A 22,498-nucleotide genomic window follows, 5' to 3' on the forward strand; every position below is an offset into this window, starting at 1 on the left:
GAATCCAGCACGCTCCCAGATGTTAGAATCAAAAATATTAAATAATAATATCGTTATGACCTCATCAAATTCAAGAAGGAAAGTTTACCAAAATCTTCAATTTTTGCTCAAGCTACTGCGTTACTTACATAACTGCCGATATAAATACTGTAATTGCTTTGAATGGAATTGTAAAAAAAATATTGTTTATTTTATTTTTCTGTTAGATAATTTAATTGATTTACTATGCTGAATATCGTTTGATATATTATAGAACTTTTATCTTGTAAATGACGTTTATAGATTCGATACGTATAACGGAACGTTCTTATAAATTGGAAGCGTTTTATGTGTGTATCTTTCAGGTGTCTTTTAGTTTTAATACCTTGGATTTATCATTTAGGTCATCTTTAATAATTTGCTTAAAACATTAATACATAGACAGATACTTTATAAGAAATGTATAAGCCTATTTATCACTAAAGGATAATAAGGAAGTAGTTTGCTAAGAAAAGAGCACATATTTCGTATAAGAAGATCATAAGCATTTAAAGGTCGTAGTGCTAGGTAGTCTAGGTCATCTGGTACAGTTGTCAAGTTGTGACACGGTAAAGCGATTTTATTCAAAAGTTGTTCAGGTTCGGGTCAGGGCTGGACTGGTTATAGAATGGAATAGTCTACGGATGATACTTCCTTAAGGCGTTCTCTGGCAGATGTCAGTGTTGAATTAAAATTTAAACAAGATGAGGAAATCTTGCAATGATTTCTTTTAGAGTTTTAAGATATTATAATAATCTCCAACAGTCCAAGTAAAGGAATTGCTTTGTTTCATGTAAAATGTTGATTTGATAAATGATTGTGTTAACACATATTAAAAATTAGTAAAATAAAATATGAGTTAATTATAGATAAGATAATTAATTGTCACACAAGTGATGGAAAAATGCCGGGTTCCGGAACGCCGGTAATCCAAAATAGTAAATGTGAATGATGATATAGCTCTGATCTTTTTCAACCTAACTTTAAGTCAACATAGTTTTATGATGTAATAAAAATCATTTATGTAACACCTCATAAAATGTAACCAATAAACTGTCAGCGTTTGCACCATGTGATGTTCTAATATCAATCATTCTTATGTCAAATCTTATCAACTGAATCTCGTTTTATGTTCAAGAGTCCAAACATACTGTATTAAATCTAAATGCATATCATACCCATATAGCCTCGTTTGAATTTAAGAGTTCAAAACAAACTCTTCATCAAGCATCATGATCATTTTAGAGTGAATAAAATCATATTAAATTCTTATTGCAGTTGAAGGAACACAAATTTGTTAAAATGTTAAAAAATTGATGGTGTGAAATAATTGTGTAATTATATATTGTACAGATCAATTGATTCTATTGCAGTTGTACTGCAAAACCTGTATCAGACTCTGTTAGTTCCCATCCAATATAATTTTCAAAGCTGTGTACTAGTCCAATAGAACTTAATAATGTAAAACAATCATATTATATCTTATTATCGCCCCAAACAACGAGGAATGTTAAAACCGAATAAATTCGATCTCGGAGGTGGATATTCTTTATCATACTGTTACGTTATACTATGAATTGCCTGGATAAAGAATTTCTTGTTGTTTTTTCTTCTAAAATATTTTTTTTCAAGCAAAAATATTAAAATCTGAATGCTTTTAAGAAAAAACACCTATAAAGAATCATAACGTTGACACAATAGGACAGTTATATGCCTTAAAGTTATTTGCCTTATGCATGCAAAATTGAAACAAATTTTACCTTGTGGCTTATAATAAGTTATTGACATTATTTTGAACTTTGAATTTAAAAATGCTCTTTTCCTGAAATGAGGAAACTCTTAATAATCTATAATATAAACATAAAGAAATTTGTTTTCCTATTGCTCATTGTTAATAAAGAATTAATATCATTCAGATAAAAATGACATGAGCAAAATGATTGCATCATTATATGAAAATATTATCCATCCTTTCCACTTTAAGCATTTTATTTGAACATTTCCTTATGTAAAAAGCCTTATTAAAATATCCTTAAAATTTACCACAATGAGGGGCTAATTTTAAAATTTGCCCTGATCTTTTAAACGTTTAATGGTTGATCTTGTAAAATATAAAATACTTTAACCGTGTTGATTTTATTTTATTAAACTTTGCAAATATCTGGTATATCATTTGCTATTATATTTGGTATTATTTAGCAAATAAATACCTACAATAATTATATAATTAAAATCCAACCCTTTTTCTTTCCATAAGGAATCTGAGAGATACATAATGTTAAAAAGAAAAAAGAAAGAAAGAAAACAGTGCCCTTTCTTGGGCTTGAAAACCTCAATTTCAATGCAGTTGACAGTGATTATAGCCTATTTGAATACTTTTCAAAGTGGAGGTTATGCATAAGGATTGGTCTACCTTAATCGATATTTCGATTTCCTTCAACTGTTCTTTTTTTAAAACAGCGATTTTGAAATATGAGTAAACTTCTATAATCTCCTAGTGGAATGTTTCTGTAAACTAATAAAACAATTACCATACTGACAGACTGTATGAAAATGTACTGGCTGTCAAACTGCTCATTCGCTTACTATCCTTCTTATATTTCATATTGAAATAGTATATATCTTAAATTATTTAATTAAGGTTCAGGATTTACAAGTTAGGTAAACATCTGCCAAAAGAAAGAAAAAGAAGTTACAACACAGCTATGTACTATATACCGAGAGAAGAGCCGAAATGACAACACCTGTTTAGACCTGCGCAGTTGTGAATTTTTCAGGAAAATTATAAAAAAAAACATTCTCTACGTTCAAGTGGAAAATTGAAGAACGATCATAGAACACAAAATGTTTATGTTGCATTTTCTAAGCGTGTCCTGTGATCTGGCGAGGTTAAGTTTCCGAGGATAAATAGGCAAAATTGTCTGCCATATTACTTTTTTAATAATTACAGTGATATGTAATACTAAAAGAAGTTTATTCATTAATACACACAGATTATTTCCAGCGAAGTAAAGCGAGGTCACACTATCCCAATCATCAAAAAAATAATACAGAACTTTATAACATAATTCTTCAAAACGAACTTGTTTCCTAATTTCTTAAAGTAATGGATGGATAGATAGGAAAATAAGGATGTTTTTTTATGACAATGCATAGCTCTTACATAAATAGCATAGCTGTTACATACACGAAAGTGCCCCTTTAAATAAAAAAATAGATTTTTATGCAGAATTTAACTTGAGCCCAGTTCTCTGTTACCTACTCTCATTACATGAAATCTGAAAGTTGCATTGTTCATTATTTTCATATGAAGATAAGAAAAAATTGTCTTTCGACACGACACAAATGTAAAAAAAAAAGTTTTACAACACAAGAAAAGTTTGAAATGGAAGTATTAAGCTGATGTATGCACAAAAATCCTACATTTTGTTTTTTTGTCTATTATCATTTCAAAATGTGCATGCAAATATGTAATACTCATGCATTTATGACTTACTAAGGAAAGTATTTTTTGACAACAAATCCTTCAACTATGATAATTATAGTATTATCATCATTTTGATAAAATTTGAACACAATAAAATAAATTAATGAAAACATAGCCTTTAAAATGTTCTTGTCTAATGAAAGGAATGTATTCAAATTGATAATATTACTTGTCAAATAGTAAGAAGTAATCGATATATCTGCTGTAAAATATTAATATGTTAAATGTCAAGTTAAAGAAAATAAACTAATAACTAGAATAATTATATTCTTTACCGCAATGTTGTAAATGATCTCCAGATCTGCATCCAGTCATGTAACCGCTGGCATCAACGGCATATATACACATCATCGACTTTGGTATGGCTTTGTCGTCTCTTTTACAATGAAAGAACTCACCAAATTCGGTCACATTGTATTCTTAAAAAATCATTCTTAATAACTAATAAGCATATTTAACAAGTTAATTTAAAACAACATAATCTAGAAACAATTGTAACATAGTTGTTGTATAAAGAATTTTATTTGTATAGTACGATAGTTTGAGTGTTAACAATTGAACAAAATACGATATAATAATCGAATGAATTTTGGTAATTTATGGTACAGCTTTTTTTGTAGGTTTGTAATTATGTTTGAATTTTATTCTGGAACGAAATATATTAAGTTATAGAATGTCTTTAATTGAGTCAGAATTATAAGTCTGTGAAACATGCAACTATTTTTTTAACTTCCATACCGTACGTGCAATAAGGAGTAATTGTGGACACCATTAAGCGTCTTGTCTCGAAATGACGCAAGCGCAATTGCTCGTAAAACTGTGAGATGTTGGCATGTATCTTGTCATGGGTGCCAATTAACCCTGGGTTTATGTTCCAGTCAATTTCAGTTCCATCGCATATTGTCCCCTTAACAAATCTATATATGGAATTTTGATTGTTACAATATCATTCTACATAAATTATACGTTTTACGTCCTATTTTTTGTCGGCCAAGAAATCTTTACTTCATATAAACTTTAGAATTTACATTCGATGAATCAGTGTGACGGAACAGACTGTTTCTGTCATTCAATATACACTGTATAGTTTTTGGATTATTTTGTTTATTCACTTTGTGGTATTTGAATTATAAATTTTGACTTATGCTTTTCAATTATTATGCTTATTTACTTTATTATTGTTTTGTCGTGTATTTTGTGGCCACAAAATATAATTTGTTGAAAAAGAAGAACGTACAGTAATATTTTTTACTATGAACTATAAATAAATTATTAAACTCAATGTAAGTTAAAAATGTGCTGCATTTCAAAAATATTATATACATTAAAGATATTCTATAATCAATGTATGTATTTGAAATATCTGGGAATTGCTATACATATTATTACCCTTTTTCACATGGCATTTGAATTTGAGAATCGAAACACTTAAGGTTAACATTACATGAATGTATTATACTGTCAGTCTTTGAAAGGAGGGACCAGCTCAACTTGAAGAGTAATTGGGAATGCAGATCCCAAGAAAAAGATTTTATATCGGTAAAGATTTTAATCGAATAACACTCATTAAAATATGAAGTTCCTAAATTTCAATAAATTTATACAATTACAGTTAACTATGAGCTTTGTATATCTTTTACTTTGTAACCATATTATTTTCAATATCAAAGTGACATGCTTGTCAAATTTAAAGAATATAAAATGTATTTCTGTTTTAACAAAAAATGTAGTTTCTGTCAAACATAAGAGATGAAAACATATTTATAATACGCATATTTGATCTAATATTGATAAAACATTTTTATGGGTAAGTTCATTTGATCACTTACCCGGATTTTTCTTCTGTGCAGTTACAAAACGGATATGCAAAGTTGTCATTAAAATTGTCAACAACTGCCGCTTCACGGAATTTAAGTTGACAATATGTTTTTTCCTGAAACAAACATATTACTTTAAAAATGATCTTTAATTCATATAAACATTTTTTACATGTTTCTTTATTTTCATCAATTCAGTTGTGATAGGAATAATATTGCGTTAGTCTAAGAATAAGTACGCAATGCGCATACCGAAGTTTTATTACATCTTATAAATAGTTGTTGGAGAAAAAAAAATAGATAATCAAATATATATTACAAAAAACAACAAAAAATATCAACAGCTAATTCTTAAAAAAGTGTTATTGTTTTTTAAAAAATATATCACGCCACATATAATTAAATGCTTATAAACAGTCCTTATTTATACACATTTTGAATTCATAAAGCGTATAAAAGTTTAAACATAATTGCTTTCAGGAAAGATAAAAGTAACACAAAATGTGCTACTATTTGAACAAGAAGTCCATGGGCCTTAAAGGTCACTTTGAATTTATACCAAAGCTTATGTGAATTAATTGTTTGTTTTCATTTTTTGCGTAAATAGCTTTAATAAATTTTTAAAAAATGAACATCACTTAAACATTTTCATTTCAATACATTGTCTTTATATAATGTTACGTATAATATTATATTGTGCAACTGATATTCTCTTCCTAGGGTCTAAACCGTAAACCAAAGGTCATGCATTCTTAAATGATTTAGAAATGATATAGAAGTGTTCTGAAGCATTATTTGAACTCAAACTATAATTCTTAACTTATCCACTGTGTAAAAATAATATTTACTTAATGTTATCCTCCAAAAATCATTATTCTATTAAAAGTAACAGTGACATTTGATACCTTTGGGAACAAAAGCAAATCAAGCCGGGGTTCTTCATATAGCCTTGCTTAATACCAAGTTTATTGCAATTTCTCAACCTTAAAAATGTAGTTACAATCAGGATTTTTTTAAAGTAACGGTGACCTACACCCAAGAGGGATCCAAATGCAAAAAAAAACAAAAACAAGAATAAATAAAAAAAATCATTGGTATTCATATAGGCCCTGTACCGAGTTAAATTACAATATCTCATTCATAGCTTTTACTCTTGTTATTGTCTGAAAGTCATTTCTTTCCTATTTTTAGGAGCGGGGATCTTGTCCAGAGGGGTTCTGAATGCATTACTTAGCCAAGCCTTTGTTTGAGCTTGCTAAATACAAAATATAATTACAATATCACGTTCTTTATTCTAGCTACTGTCCAGAAACTATTTCCCTAATTTTAGTTACAGTCATCTTGACATTGACCCCTGAAGGATTCAAATGCAATACCAACCTAGGTCTTCATTTCAACTAGCGGGGATCTTGACCAGAGGGGTTCTGAATACAATACCAAGTCAGGCCTTTGTTTGAGCTTGCTACATACAAAGTACGATTACAATATCACACTCTTTATTCTAGTTATTGTCAAGAAATTGTTTCCATAATTTTAGTTACAGTCATCTTGATCTTGACCCCAAAAGGACTCAAATGCAATATCAACCTAGGTCTTCACATCAACTTGATAAATGCCAAGTTTGATTACAATATTTCATGCTTAAATCTAGTTATAACCCTGAAATCATTTTTCTCTTTTCAGAAACGGTGACCTTGACCTTCACCACAGGAGGTCCAAATACACAACAAACTCAGGCCTTTATTTGAGCTGAATAAATACCAAGTTTGATTATAAAATCTCATTTTTGAATCTGGTTAAAGTCCGACAACCATTTTTCTATCCTCAAAAAACGGTGACCTTGATCTTGATCCCTCAGAATACAAAGCAATACAAACGAAGATCTACATAAACGATTGCTAAATACTAAATTTGGTTACAATATCTCATTCCTAACAAAAGTCCTTGTCCAGAAATCATTTTTTCTATTTGAAGTAACAATGACCTTGACCTTATGCTCAGGGAATCCAAAAAGCAATATCAACCGGGTTTCTACGTAAGGTTGCTATACAGACGGTTTGATAACAATGTCACATTCCAAATTTTAGTCATCGTCCGGAAACCATGAAGGAGACCGACATACCGACGAATGGACCTATATCATGTAAATAACCCCCTAATTTTTGTTTGTCGGGTATAAATATGCGAACGGCTTGACTGCCTTATTATTATGAAGTTATAAAAGAACACATTTTTTTAAATATTGTTTACAATATACAGCCAAGCTAGCCCCATCCTGTGACCTGAACTTAGACACAGGGGGTCCTAGATTTCAAAGTTTTGAAAAAGGAACTCTTCCTCATACAACTAATTGCTCATATTCAGAAGCAGAGGAGAAAATTTTATGTATTTTTACTACAGAATCATTAGGTTTCCCAGCAAACAAACAACAACAATAAACAAACAAACAAAAAATCAACAACAACAGACTTCAGAACCTCGAAACCCTGGGGCCGTGGAAGTCACAATTTTGGTAAAATCACCCTATCTCATAATTAAATATGCATTTACTGTGATTTTTAATTAACAAGGAGCAGAGAAAAAAATTTTTTATATTTATCTTTATAAAAATAATGTACTTTCACTGTATATTCAAGAGGGCTACGCCCTAACACTAGTATCCCTGACCCTGGGGTCATGAATTTCAAAAATTTTCCAGAAGGCTCAATGCTTATAACAATCATTTTAACAGTTTGACTGCTTGATGTCCAGCAGTAATGAACATTTTTAAAGACTGCATTAATTTTTATGATTTAAGCTCCAAACATCAGAGCCCAAATGACAGGTATCTTGAATTTTACAATTTTTTTCCCATTCATACATAAAATATTTGTTGCCAAAATGTGTTTATTAAATAAATTGATTCAGTGGCTTCAGAGAAGAAGCTTAAAATGTTAAAATGATAACGCATAACGCACGGCGACGGACAAAAAACGGATAGCAATAGGTCACCTGAGTTTAATCGGGTTCAATCAAAATATTTATTTGTTTATATTTATATCAACACAAACTTATAATACAAACTCAATACAGGGATTAACAACACTTTATTTGGGACTAGTTTATTTTACATATTTGCGTATCTAATTATTCCGAGTAATACAGACATATTGCGATAAATAAACTGTCAGATGCAAATAAACGGTGGCCAGAACTTGAAGAAAAAACGTTGAAGAACAACCGTTACTTCTTTTGGTGACATCTCCGATGAATGCAGTAAAAAGGGAGGAGAATGATGTTATATTGGACTCAAAGCTTGTCAATAATAAACAAGTCGTTGCATACGTATTTTGATTGTTTGCAGTTGGACATATGACTTTATGTCAAATACAGTATTATTTTATTCGGGATTGTGATTAGAGACTAAGATTGTGATTTTAATTGTGATGTTTTTTGTATTTACTATTTTTTTCTATAACGTTGACATTTGGTATTAAAAGCAAAACGATTGTACAAATATGAACAGTTCTAAGTGCATAGACGAGGATCAAATCTTAACAGTTATCAAATACTCAATGTTGTCCGGCAAAATTGAAATGATTCGTTCTGTTGAAAGTCATATCAATCATGCAAGCATCTGATTTCAAAACCACAGTTCGTGCGATAAAATGGAGATTTATAGTTCATGCAAACTTCAAATTACCCGAAAAAAACACGAATAACCCGTCAAATGAAAGTAATGAATCGAGACTAATTCACGAAATGAAACAGCTATTCTTCCTGATTCCTTTCCTATTGGTTGATAGTCAAAACTGATACCATTATCTGAAAGAAGAAATTATATTTCTTAATATTATTTTGTACTCGGGTATGATTTCTCCTTAGTTAAAACTGATGGATATACTTAACTTAATTTCAACTATTATCCAACCAAAGTAGTGTGTTTCTGTCAGTTATGATACGCTCAACTCCAATGTATAACACATGCTCTGGCTCTGACATTAAAAACGTTAAAAGTTAAATGCAATCATTTGTTAAGCTCATTTAGATGAAAATATTGTACATGCGACCTGCTTATTTCAACTCATGATTTTTTATTTTTTGAAATCGTATTCGGCTACAAATATATATACAAATCTTCTCCAAAAGGTGTGAATAAAAAATAAATAAATGAAGACCGATACAATAATTATAGTCCAAAGGCTAGTGAGAAACGTTTCAAAACATACTGAATGGTACTATAAAAACAGTTTTTTCTATTCTTTATAGAAATGTATTGAGGTTGATGTGGAACGTTTGGTTTTTATTTAGGTTTTAAGTAAATATATCACATTTGTACAGTACAGTGGATTTTTTGGTCATAGGTAAATGAGAACGGACTCGTATTGTCGTGAAGATCAATGGCCAGTTAGATCATATTTGTGACGTGCTTAATTTTTATTGGCTATGAAGTTAGGTAAATGTTTGTCAGTAACGTATCTAACTAGTAAAAAAACCTAAAATTTACTCAAAAGTGTTGGGTTATTTTTAAGTAATTCTTTAGAATGTGATAGAAAAAAGACTATTAACAATCATTTAACGAAATATCATAGAGTTGAAAGAAACTTGATTTAAGTGTTGAAAGTTGAGTACCGTATAAGCCAGTGCAGGCGGGGTCAGCTATAAAAAGTTGGCCCGTATTTAACTTCAGTGTTGCTTTATTTTATTGCCCTTCAGGATCATTGATACCAACACTATTAAATGTTGAGAATTGAGAACCGCTCAAGCCGGTGATAGGACGAATGAGGGATGTTGAACTTATTCATTATTCCTCATGTACAGACTCAATCAAACCGAATCTGCAATTTTATGTAATCATGTTGCGATTAATGCTTCCGAGGGATCACTTTGTTTCCAGATTTTTATGTTTCGTGCCAAGTGTCAAGTGCCGTTTGGCAGTTGTAAAAAGTTGCCCCGTTCTTCAATTAAGTGTTGATATATTGTCCTTTTCCTTGGTGATCATTGATGCAAACACTAATAAGTGTTGAGAATTGAGTACCACTGAAGCCGGTGATAGAGGGTTTTAGGGATGTTACACTTAATCATTTTTCCTCTTGTACAGACTCAATTAAACCGAGTCTGCAATCTTCTTTCAATTATGTTGTGATTAATGCTTCCGAGGGATCACTTTGTTTCAAGATTTTTATTAAATTATTGCTTTAAATTGTTTTTACAAAATGATAGGTTTAAAACGACCAACTAAAATATCTTATTGTATCTTTGATCCATTATTATAATAGTCGCTGGTTTATTTTTGCCTCGAAATTTTTAGATAATTCAATACCGTTTTTACACACTTAAAAATAGAAAACTATATTGAATTGATACGTTTTAAACTGATTTCAAAGTTAAGAAGCTTAGTGTTTTCTTTTTTTACTTATAAAATGCATGAAAAGTATGCGGTTGACCTGACAAATTGGATATTGTAGAGATTCTTTTGTTTTGCAATTTTGTGTATGAACAGGCTAAAACCAAGCTTGCAAAATTTTCAAGTTGCAGTGTTGGACTTTCTTTAAACTCTCTGTTTTTCTCTATTTTATTGTCTTATCAGTGTAATTTGTGCCGTGTGGCAGCTATAAAATGTGTCCCCCGTATAGTTTATCAAAGTTGTATTTTTGATCTTTGAAAATCGTTTACCACGAAATTTTTATGAGTGCATGTTTCTAACTTTGTCTTTTGACAGCTTATCTATGATATGCAATTTCTATAACTTCTACTCCCTTTGTAAATGTCATTTTATTAAATTAAGCCAATTTTGGTCTCGTTCAGGCTAATGTTTGAAAATTCAAAATTTTACCAGTCCATGTTAAATTTTGAATTCTACTTCAGTCGTCGTTTGGGGACGTGGAAGGTAACCTCCACTTTGCATTAACGTCCATGAACAGCCTGCATGTTTTCAATTTTGTGAGACTTTCTGAAGGGATTATGTTCCTCGCTATTTTGTTTTAAAGCTATCTAATTTAATAACAATACCATATTTCATCATCATTATCATCATAATCATCATCATTTTGTCTGCATCATTTTCATCATCATCATTATCATCATCATCATCATCATCATCACCATCATCATTATCATCACCATCATCTAAATAATCAAATGAAAAGCAGACATTTTAACACTTAACCTTAAAGTGTGTCTTTGACCTTGGATGTAGCAGCAAACTTATTGCACCCTGTTTATCGTCTCATAATGGTTCACACTTGTGTCAAGGTATTTCAATATTTTTTATAGCGGTTGAACAGTTATAGAGCGGACGGAAAATGTAGACTTTTAACACGTTACCTTTAAATGTTACCATTACCTTGATAAAAAAAAAACTAAATTATAATTGTGCTATGCACAATGTCGACTCATTATGGTTCTTACTTCAAAGCTAATTAAAAAAACATCAGCGGTTTAAATGCAATGAAGCAGACACGAAATGTAGAATTATAAGCACTTGGCCTTAAAGAGTGACCTTGATCTTGGAGAAAACAACCAAATTAGTAAGTTCTGCATATTGTCTCATTATTGTTCTCACTTGTTTCAAAGTATATTTATGTTTTTTAGTGGTTTAAAAGTTGTAAGCGGGCACGGAATAAAGACTTTTAGCACTTAACCTTAATGCGTGACCTTGACCTATGAGGTAACAACTAAATTATTGCGCTCTCCTCATCGTCGCATAATGGTGTTTACTTGTGCCATATGTTCCAGCAGTTTAAAAGTTATGGAGCGGACACGAGTTGTAGATTTAACATTTGAACATTTAAATGTTACCTTGACATTTAGGGTAGCAACCCAATGTTTGCGCTCTGTACATCGTCTGATAATAGTGATCCTTTGTGCCAATTTATTTTTTAAAAGGAGGAGGTAATTCTTATGAGGTTACTCTTAATCCCGATTAAAATATTACATCGGCTAATTAATAAACTTTAAAGAAAAAATAAGATAAGATTGAGAAAAGGATTTTTTGTAAATTCTAAAGGCTAAAAAAGGGAAGAATTTTATGACAAAGAAGTGCAACGGCACATTGCACCGATGCGCTTTGTTCAATTGAAAACAGTGCCCCTTAAGATGGAGACACGAGTTGAGTTTATTATAGCCTGGTTCCATGTTGTTTTTGTTTTTCCGGTTAACAGACAGTTGTATAGTCCATTATTTATATACAAAGATAAGAAAACGTTTTTTCCATTTAAACAAAAATGGAAAAGAAAGAATATTTTGCAACACAACATAAATCTAAAATGGGTAACGTAGTGTTAAACCGATGTACGTTCATGTTTTGTTTTTTTTATTCTGGACTAAAATTTAAAAAAATAAATTGTGTCATTACTAAGGGAATTATGCGTTTAATTCAAAATCATTTAAGAATCGATCACTTAACAACGAGATAAAAAAATTCAGTTTGATGAATATTAGAAAGAAGAGCAATCCATAGAAGTGCCAATTACAATTACTAAGGCATACAATGCATAGGAATAGGATTCTTAAACAAATATTTGGCTTTATTTATCTCTTTTTTTAAAAAAAAATGGTTTAATTAAAACATTGTCATTATCCATGTCTCTGTCGGTACAGTAACAGCATTTGAAAGAGAAGAGTAAAATCTTAAAAAAGTGGACCGCTGCATTTAAAATCAGGGTGCTGAAGTAGAAAAAAAACAAAAACAAAACAAAAAACAGAAACACTATTGTGAATGTCTATTAAATTTGCCAGATAACTTAATGCAGTTTTTATCTTTGCTGATTTCAATATTTTTTTTTCTTTTAAATTTTTTTTTGAACAGTCTTTTAATTCTTTATAAACTACTGATTGATTAAATGTTTCGATAGGGAAGTGCTTATTTTTAGGAGAGAAAGTGTGAAATGTACCTCATGACTCAACCGTACAGCTACAGTAGGGCCAAGACTTTGATTCTTGGACAGACTCCATAGTTTAAACAGTGTGACATTTGACTACCAGCATGATGTTGAGGTTAAGAGTAATTGTGAAATTTTATGAACCTTGATTTAATATTACATTGTATATTCAACGTTTTCGTATTTAAATGAAGGGTTTTAATGTAATTTGACTATGAAACAAAATATTTGTAACAGTAACATGACGATTCCTGCTTCTTCAAATTTTAGTTTTGCAACAACACTTCTTGCCCCTCACCGCTATGGGTTCGAATCATCCCGACAGGGACTTTGGATTATTTCATATGATAAGCTTTCTAGCTAGCTTACGGAACGTCGGTGGTTCTACTCAGGTGCTCGTTCGTGTCTTAAATAATGCAATGAAGGGCACCTGGGCTCTTCCTCTTCCTAAAGAAGAACGGATCCTATAATTCTTAACAATTCTAACCTTTTTTTATTAGCAAACCAGTACAAATAGCGATTAATATACGTATGATTTGCAGGAATGATTAATTAAGGTAATGGCTATGTGAATATTTTCACATTTATTGCATATTGTATTGGCGTTATTTCTTACCATTATTTTTCCACATCCTGAACATGATGTTTTATGCCATATTTCTTTTCTCAATATTTTTGAAAGTGTGATGAAAGTTCTTTTATTAGTTTAATTGAAATTTAGTCAGGTAAGTCGTTCACAATAATTCGGCTTGATTTGTAATTATGTTTGTATATATTATAAAATAAATATCGTATTTCCTGACGATGTACTATAGTCAAATAGATAATTGAAAATATTGGTTATATCTACGAGGTATTTTTTATAAATATAAAACAAGCCTGTTTTGACTTCAAACACAGAAGATATGTCGCGTTTTAAGTCCTACACACTGTAAGTGTACACAAAATAGCAATATAGTGTCATTTAAATTCTGGCAGATTTTAACGAAAGAAAAAACCAGCTTTACTTGTAGTTACGAACGCAAACATAAAGACATGAGTACAAATAATACATTATAAGAAGAAGAGTGGGTACATGTATATTGTTTTGCTACTGTCAGTCTGACGGTCTGTTTGTCTGTCGGTCTTTTCGTCAGTAGACCACATTGTTTCCCCTGATTATCTTGAAAAGTATTCATCACAAAGTCATCATATTTCACATGATGATTGGTAACAACTAGTAGATGATCCCTGTTGATGTTGGGGTCACTAGATAAAAGGTCAAGGTCACAAGGGCCTTAAATGTTAAAATTGTTTCAGTTGTCTATCTTAGAAGTATTCATCACAAAGCCGTCATATTTCACATGATGATTGGTAACAACTAGTAAATGATCCCTTTTCAATTTGAAATCATTATGTCAAAGGTCAAGGTCACAGGGGCCTTAAATGTTAAAATGGTTTCTGCTAATCTTGAAAAGTATTCATCACAAAGTCGTCATATTTCATACGGTGATTGTTCATAGATAGTAGATGACCCCTATTGATTTTGGGTCACTAGTTCAAAGGTCTAGGTCACAAGGGCTTTAAATGTGTCATTATTATTATATGGTTTTATGCTGTATGCGGGAAACAGGCAGAGTAGTTTGCCTAATTATCATTTAATAATGATGAAAATGATTTACTAATCCGTAAATAAACATGGTTTATCTATTGGTCAAGTATAACGAGGTTACACGTGCGCTTTTAATTTTCGTCAGATTTGTAACAGGTTTATCGACTTTCATGCCTTATCAACAATATATAAAAGTTGCTATTAAAGAAACTTTAAAATAAGATATGATTTTTTTTCCAAAACGAACTTTTTCTAGTTTCTAAAGTAGATAATTAATTTCACTAAAGACGTTTCATGACAATGCAGTGCAAGAACACTTACATCGATGCGTTTTGTTAAAATTGATGCAAAACAGTGCTCATTTAGATGGAGGCACAAGCTAATTTAAACCTGATTCCATGATATTTTGTTCCGGTAAACTACCCAATTACATGAAAGCAGACAATAATGTAGTCCCTTATTTATATACAGAGATAAGAAAACATTGTTTGTCCATTCAAAGAAATTGTAAATAAAGATATTTTAGAATAAAGCAATAAATTAAACTGGGTCACGAAGTGTTAAGCTTACGTGATTGTTTACATTTACTTTTGTTTTTATTTAGGACACAAAAGTACAAAAAATGGTGTATTCTTAAGTAAATCATGCGTCTTATTCGAAATAATTTAAGAATCGATTGCTTCGCAACCGAGTAAAAACAATTTTCAGTTTAAAAGATATTAGAAGGAAGGTCAATCAATAGAAGGATGAATAACAATACATGCACCATACAATGCGTGATGTAGAAAAGGGACAGAAAGGAAGGTTAAGTTATCAAAATTGTATTTGAAAGGACATATGTAGCTCGTAAAGTTCACTAATGCTATTGTCATCTTTGCTTTAAACAGTTTCTCATAATAACTCAAAACTTTGAGAATGCAATAACTTGACATAAGAAATTTGCTCACCTTTCCATCTTGTCAGAGAAATATATTCATCGCTAAAATCGGCAGATGTTGGAATGTCTGAATGGCAAGCAAATTCATCACTGCTGTCCGTACAGTCAGGGTATTGATCACACTTCAGACGAAGAGGAATACATTTGTTATCACTAGAACACAAAACTGAATCTGTGCAGGACTCTTTAATGGAAAGATAACATGTGTTTATGAACTTTGATTTAACAAAATATTCACATTTTTGTAATAATCGTATTCGTAACTTATATTATAAAACATGTATTTAAATGAAGAATTTCAATGCATTTTGACTATGAAACAAAATATAAGTAAGTAAACATTATGTTTGCTGCTTCTTCATACTTTGATTTGCATCAACTGTTTTTGCCCCGCACCTCTATGGGTTCGAATCATCCCGACAGGGACTTTGGATTATTTCATGTGAGTAAGCTTCTAGCTAGTTTACGGAACATCGGTGGTCCTACTCAGGTGCCCGTTCGTGTCTAAACGGATCATATAAATTTAAACAACCATTACCTTTGTTATGAACAAACTAGTACAAATAGTGTTTAACATACGTATGATTTACAGGAATGATCAATTAGAATAACGGTTTTGTAAATATTTAAAAAATTGAATTAATTAGATATTTTGTCGGTGTTATCTTTTTCCATTTTACTCTGTTCACATCCTGAACATGATGTTTCATGACATATTTCGTCACACAATATTTTTGATTTTATTTATCAGTTTAATTGAAATTAAGTCAGGTAAGTTGTTCTTAATTATTCGCTGTCAATTGTAATTGATGTTGGTAAACACTATCAATTAAATATTGTATTTCAATGAGAGTACTATGCTCAAATTGATAATTGAAAATATTGGTTATTGCTGCGCGGTATTTGTTAATGATTATAAAACAATCCTGTATTGACTTCACACAAAGTAGATATTTAACGGTGTAAGTCATACACACTGTAAGTGGACACACTACAACATCATAGTGTCATTTAAAATCTGGCAATTTGTATAATAGAAGAACTAGCTTTATTCGAAGTAACAAATGCAGATTTCAATGCACAGCTAATACAGTTAATACATTCTTTTATTTTAATAAGACAGCTTATGTAGGAATTCTATAGATTTCAATAAATTTCTGCAATAAAAACAAAACATTTTATTCAAAGATGTGTAAAAGATATCTTTGGGTTAATTAGTATAGTTATAAAATATTGTATACCAACCACAGTTTTCTTCATCGCTATAATCGAAACAGTCAGGTATAGCATTACAGTGTTTTTCTGATGGAATGCACTGTTTATTATCACAAGGAAATTCATCTTTATCACAGTTTTGGTATTCTACAAATGTTTATAAGACGATCAATATGAGTAAAAGTAAAACATGCAAGAATCAAATAAAGTTTTGAAATCTGTACATGACATGTACTCGTTAATTAGTTACAAATATAAAATTTGGTTTTTAACCTTTACATGAAATAATATTTCACTACGTTTTTCTCGAACGGTTTATGCTTTCACAATTTGTTTCTTAAAATTATTATAGTTGACGTACCCGTGTAAGAAATGTTAGTTTTCGCGTATCCCAAATATCATTTTGATTGTTTCATAACGTACGTTATCATGATGTTCATCATATAGCATTTGTGTTTTAAACAATTATATCAATAACCTTAACAATATATATTATATACATACGTATTTCGAATATAAAAACCATTTACTGTGTCTCTAGAAGTTTGTTATATGCTTGCTTGAATGATTTAGAAAAAGTAAAATGAACGGTTTACGATCGGACGCCAACGTAAAAAAATATTTTAAAATATTATTTTTCTGAATTATATGTTTACTAATTACCACATATTTCATCTGTACCGTCCGCACAGTTAGATATAAAATCGCACACGTTACTTAATTTAATACAATGTCCACCATCACAAGAGAATTCGTTGTCATCACATCCTAATTAATATATAGTATTAATAGATAATATAGTAATAGTACAACATAATTCATATGAAGAATAAATAAATGTACACATTACCATGTCATCCTCTGATAGCAGTGCATTTCTTTTTATAAGCGGACATCTTTAACTTCATAATTGTTTAATATTCCTTACAAAACAGAGGTAGTGTAAATAAAGAAATAAACACCAAGTCACTACTTAAATACTAGAAAGTAAAAAAACTCCGTAAAGTCAAACACAGTCAAACAATTATATTTATTATATTTATAAATATAGTTTATATCGAAAAAAAATTAAATCATTAACTCTGTTTAAAAGATAGCATACAACAAAACAGCTTAACTACAAAGCACCTGTCTACCAATTATCTGTTTTTAGACTTATTTATTTATTTCAAGTTTGTGCGTAAAAGTAACATGGCATAAACAAACTATTCGTTTGCAAAATTCAGAAAGTTAACTGGAAATTTAATGGAAAAATGTAAAGTCAAAAGACAAAATACCAATTTTATCGTGAGAACAATTGACTTCATCTGAAGCATCGAGACAATCTATGACGTTATCACATTTAGCTAAGGTAGATATCCACTCTTTGCTATGTTCACAGGTGAAATATGCCTCGCGAATAAGTCGTTTAGGTAAATAAGATTGCATCATTGGTTTGCCAATTATCGTGAGATTGTGATCTTTAAACAGAAAAATCAAGAAAATCAATTACCGATTCATGATACCCCAAATATCACTCATCTGACTTTTTCGGCTCTCTACAGTTTGAACGTTTTTAAGACGACGTTTCCTAGTAGTTACTAAGCTATATGAATTGTGTTTTGGAGAAAATTATTAAAGATTTAACTTTTTAGCTTTTTAGCTCTAGCTTTTCTTTTCGTATTCTGCATCAGGCAATGGACCATTTACACAAATGCTGTAAAAGGTCACCTTCGGATAATTAACCAACTGGTTACCAGAGTACTTAAGTGATTATTTTGTTTCTCAGGAATCTATGAGTTCTTATTGCGCCAGACTGAGCAGAAAAGGAGGGTATTGTCTTTCTAAGGTTAAAGGTTCCGGGTCAAAGTCTTTCAGTTTTATTGGTGCTAAACTATGGCACAGTCTTCCAACTAGCGTAACTGAAATTAACAAATTTCATCATTTTAAGGAGCCATCAAAAGTCACTTTTTAAGTAGCATTTAAGTGTATTTCTTAAAATTTCTTGCAAGAAAATTTTATGTTTTCATTTTTTTTAATGAATTATTTTTCGGCTCAGGTTTACTGTTTCATTTTTTGATATTTGTTTTAAATTTTTTTTTTAAGACTTTAAAAACTTTATCTTTTTTTGAATAGTGTAATCTATGGCATGTTCTTTCCTTACATACTCATAACAACTGTGATATTTTTTTAGATGTAATCCTTTCTTACTATGCACATACTTATTTCTTAATGTGATAATGACTTTTTTATTTACAATACCTTACATCTTAAATTGTGATGATTTTAAATGATATCCTTTATTAATGTGATTTATTTTATAACTTGTGATATTTTTTTCCTTTTATGAAATACCTCTCTATGTCATGCCACCAAATGCTAAGGACCACAATTAAATAAGAGCTTGCTCTTTTTTGTGTTATCCTTGGTTTTGGGAACATGTCATGGTTTACATAATATAGTATTTATTCATTTATTTATTTTTTTTATTTGAAATTGTTTTAATCTATATTGTGTTTGTTTATCATGTAACATGTTTACCTTTATGCCGAAATAAATCTATCTATCTATCTATCTAAGGAGGAGGAGTTTGTAGGAGAATGGAACAATTGCAATAAGATTATTATTTTTCCTCGGCATGTTTATGATGTAATTTTAAAGATATTTTGATACTAAATGGATTGGTATAATACTTTGTTTACATACAATTTCTTCAAAAAGTGACTGTTTAGCAAAATAAGGTAAACAATGTTTATCACAAGTGCTTTATATAGCAAACAATAAAATATAATAACTAGAAAATGGCTAATATTTTGAATATATTGTAAACGAAAAGCTAATGCTGATCAAATTTTGCCCATTTGTAAACGTGCTAATTATCAAGTTTTGAAAATGTATATTAAACCACTTATTTATCTTCATACAAATTATTGGTCTAGTTGTTTTTTATTACAAAGCATTTTCTGGTCTCTATAAGATTTATTTGCTACCAAATAGGGTTACAATACAATGCGATTTTGTCGACAATCAGAGGGTATATTCAGACAACTACAAGTGACGTCATACGGAAGATTTGATCGCAAAAGTGGACTAGCCTATTGGAAAAAATTGTTTCAAAATTTAAGTGTTGAAGGGAACTAAATATAACATTATCTGAAAAAATTCTGAAAGCAAAATTATGAAAGAAGTGTCAAGTATATCAGCTTATGCAATTAACAAGAAGCCCCGCAATGCATTGAAAGGCAGGTTTTTATTGATGTGACAGGAATTAGGAATGAAATATGGCAGTGAAGAAAGAAATATGTTATTTTTTGTACCAACACAGAAAATTGTTTTCCCTATTTAAAAATAAAAATATAACAGATACTTGAGTATCATTGGTAGACTGTATTTTCATGTAAGCTACATACATGCCAAGTTAGGTATCGAAGTCAAAGTGTACTGAAAATATTGAGAAGAAGCTGGCAATTATATTGTAAACAAGTGATCTTTTCCTTGCTTCCATATACCTAAGTAGCAATCTAAAGCTGCATCTCAATATAAGCTTCCAACACAGAAAGTTTGGTGTCAAAAGGTCAAAAGTTATTACGTAGAAACATAATTTCTTTTTCAAGGAACAGTGACCTGGACCTTGTTCACATAAACTTTGGTAGCAATCCCAAGTTGCCTGTTGATATAAGCTACCCACATCCTACATTTGGTGTCAATAGGTCTCAGCAAACTCAAGTTATTATGTGGAGACCTAATTTCTATTTTCAGCAACAGTTGACGCCCGCCCGCCCAAGTAGTGTCTAGATACAAGCTACCCACTAAGTTTTGTGTCAATAGATCGGAGCAAACTAAAGTTATTGAGCGGGAACTTAATTTATAATTTTAGCAACAGTGACCTTGACTTTGATCAAACACCTCTTGGTGGCAGCCCCGAGCTGCCTCATGATATAAGCTACCCATACACCAAGATTGGCGTCAATAGACCTTAGCAAACTAAAGGTATTCAGAGGAAACTAAATTTCAATTTTTTGCAACAGTGACCTTGACCTTGATTACAAACATTTGGGTTGAATTCGCAAGCTGCGTCTTGATATAAGCTACCCATATACCAAGATTGGTGTCATAAGGCCTTAACTAAAACTAAAGATATTGAGCAAAACACGAATTTCTATTTTTAGCAACAGTGACCTTGACTTTAATCACAGACACCTGGACAGCAATTCCAAGCTACAACATGAAATAAGCTACACAAACACCAAGTTTGGTCTCAATAGGCTTAAGCAAAATAAAGTTATTGAGCAGAAACTGAATTTCTTTTTTAGTAACAGTGACCTTGACCTTAATCACAGACACCTGGATAGCAATACCAATCTGCCTCTTGATATAAGATACCTACACATCACGTTTGCTGTCATTAGGCCAAAGCAAACTCAAATTATTGAGCGGAAACCAAAGTTGACGATAGCCGACTTCTGCATTACAATAACCCGGGTTTCGTTGAAAACAGTTGGTTAATAAGCGCAAAGCAATATGTTGGAAACTTTATCTATTACTTGAAATGCTTACAGTTAGAATGAAAATTATCACTTCAGGTGAGGCTATCTATTTTTAAGACGGAAGTTATTGACTAAGTAACTTATGCTTTATCAGATAAGGGTCTCACTGCAGCGGAAGAACAGTAGCGCGCATTTTATCGGTAGACGATAAACACAACTTTCAAATTAAGACCAAACCGTATAAGTATCATAAAAAAGTGTCATGGATGTCATATTAAGCATTTAATACAATACGTTTTTTTTCATAAGGCTTTTTTGAAGTTTTCTTTTTTTGATCAAAAAATAAATTTCACAATTTTCATATACGCCATGTAAACTCAACTAAAGAACAACAATATCAAGTTATATATATATTGAAAACGAAATGCAAACCTTTAATTTTGTTCTGACATGACAATTCATCCGTCAAGTCTAAGCAGTCAAATGTCCTATCACACCAATTCATTTTCGGTATTGAAGAACCAACGACGCACTTTTTCTCGGGTACCTTTTTTTCAGTCATAGAGAGGTTACCTTCAACTGACGTTAAAATGAAAATTTAAATCGTTTAAACAAATTTATGCATATCATTATATAACATCAATGCAATACTTTTACTGTGTAGTTTAAAAATTGATGTTACACACATATTTAATTTTTACACGTGCACGTGCATTCAATTTCCTTTAACATTAGCCTTTCGTTAAAGCTGATTAATATTATCTTTAAATGACGAATTATCGAATAGAAATTTCGACATGGAAAAGAAAACAGTATCTTCAAGGAGTTACATTTAAAAGTATTATTAATAGTTTTGGCAGACAAATATCAAACTAATTTAAAAAGAGGGTCATGATGGCCCTTATATCGCTCACCTGATTATGAAGGTTAAATCCCGTATTATTTGGGCTGCGTGACCTACTTTTTGACCACATATAACCCATATTTAATCCTGACTTATTAATCACCAAAACAATCTTTTTGACTAATTGTCAGGTAATTTGGATTACAAAAGTAGCCTCTAAGGTGTAAACAAGGATTTCCTATATAAAGGCTGTGTGTGACC

General features: G+C 30.7%; 1 protein-coding gene across 1 annotated transcript in view; it reads right to left on the minus strand.

Moving 5' to 3' along the window:
* The window catches only part of LOC132755433 (G-protein coupled receptor GRL101-like), a gene marked incomplete at its 3' end in the record, with an annotated part of 35,208 nt that extends 13,184 nt beyond the window's left edge, over positions 1-22,024 (minus strand). Inside the window, exons 1-9 of the mRNA XM_060746295.1 lie at positions 21,826-22,024; positions 18,205-18,387; positions 17,591-17,695; positions 16,958-17,074; positions 15,723-15,896; positions 9,005-9,126; positions 5,335-5,438; positions 4,244-4,422; positions 3,781-3,924 (exon numbers count right to left, since the gene is read on the minus strand). Of these exons, the coding sequence (XP_060602278.1) occupies positions 3,781-3,924; positions 4,244-4,422; positions 5,335-5,438; positions 9,005-9,126; positions 15,723-15,896; positions 16,958-17,074; positions 17,591-17,695; positions 18,205-18,387; positions 21,826-21,955 (1,258 nt within the window). The remainder of the gene's footprint in view (positions 1-3,780; positions 3,925-4,243; positions 4,423-5,334; positions 5,439-9,004; positions 9,127-15,722; positions 15,897-16,957; positions 17,075-17,590; positions 17,696-18,204; positions 18,388-21,825) is intronic.
* Between the last annotated feature and the right edge of the window lie 474 nt (positions 22,025-22,498).

The sequence above is a fragment of the Ruditapes philippinarum genome, unplaced genomic scaffold, assembly GCF_026571515.1.
Source record: "Ruditapes philippinarum isolate M1 unplaced genomic scaffold, ASM2657151v2 ctg9435_1_1_1_1, whole genome shotgun sequence".
NCBI lineage: Eukaryota > Metazoa > Mollusca > Bivalvia > Venerida > Veneridae > Ruditapes > Ruditapes philippinarum.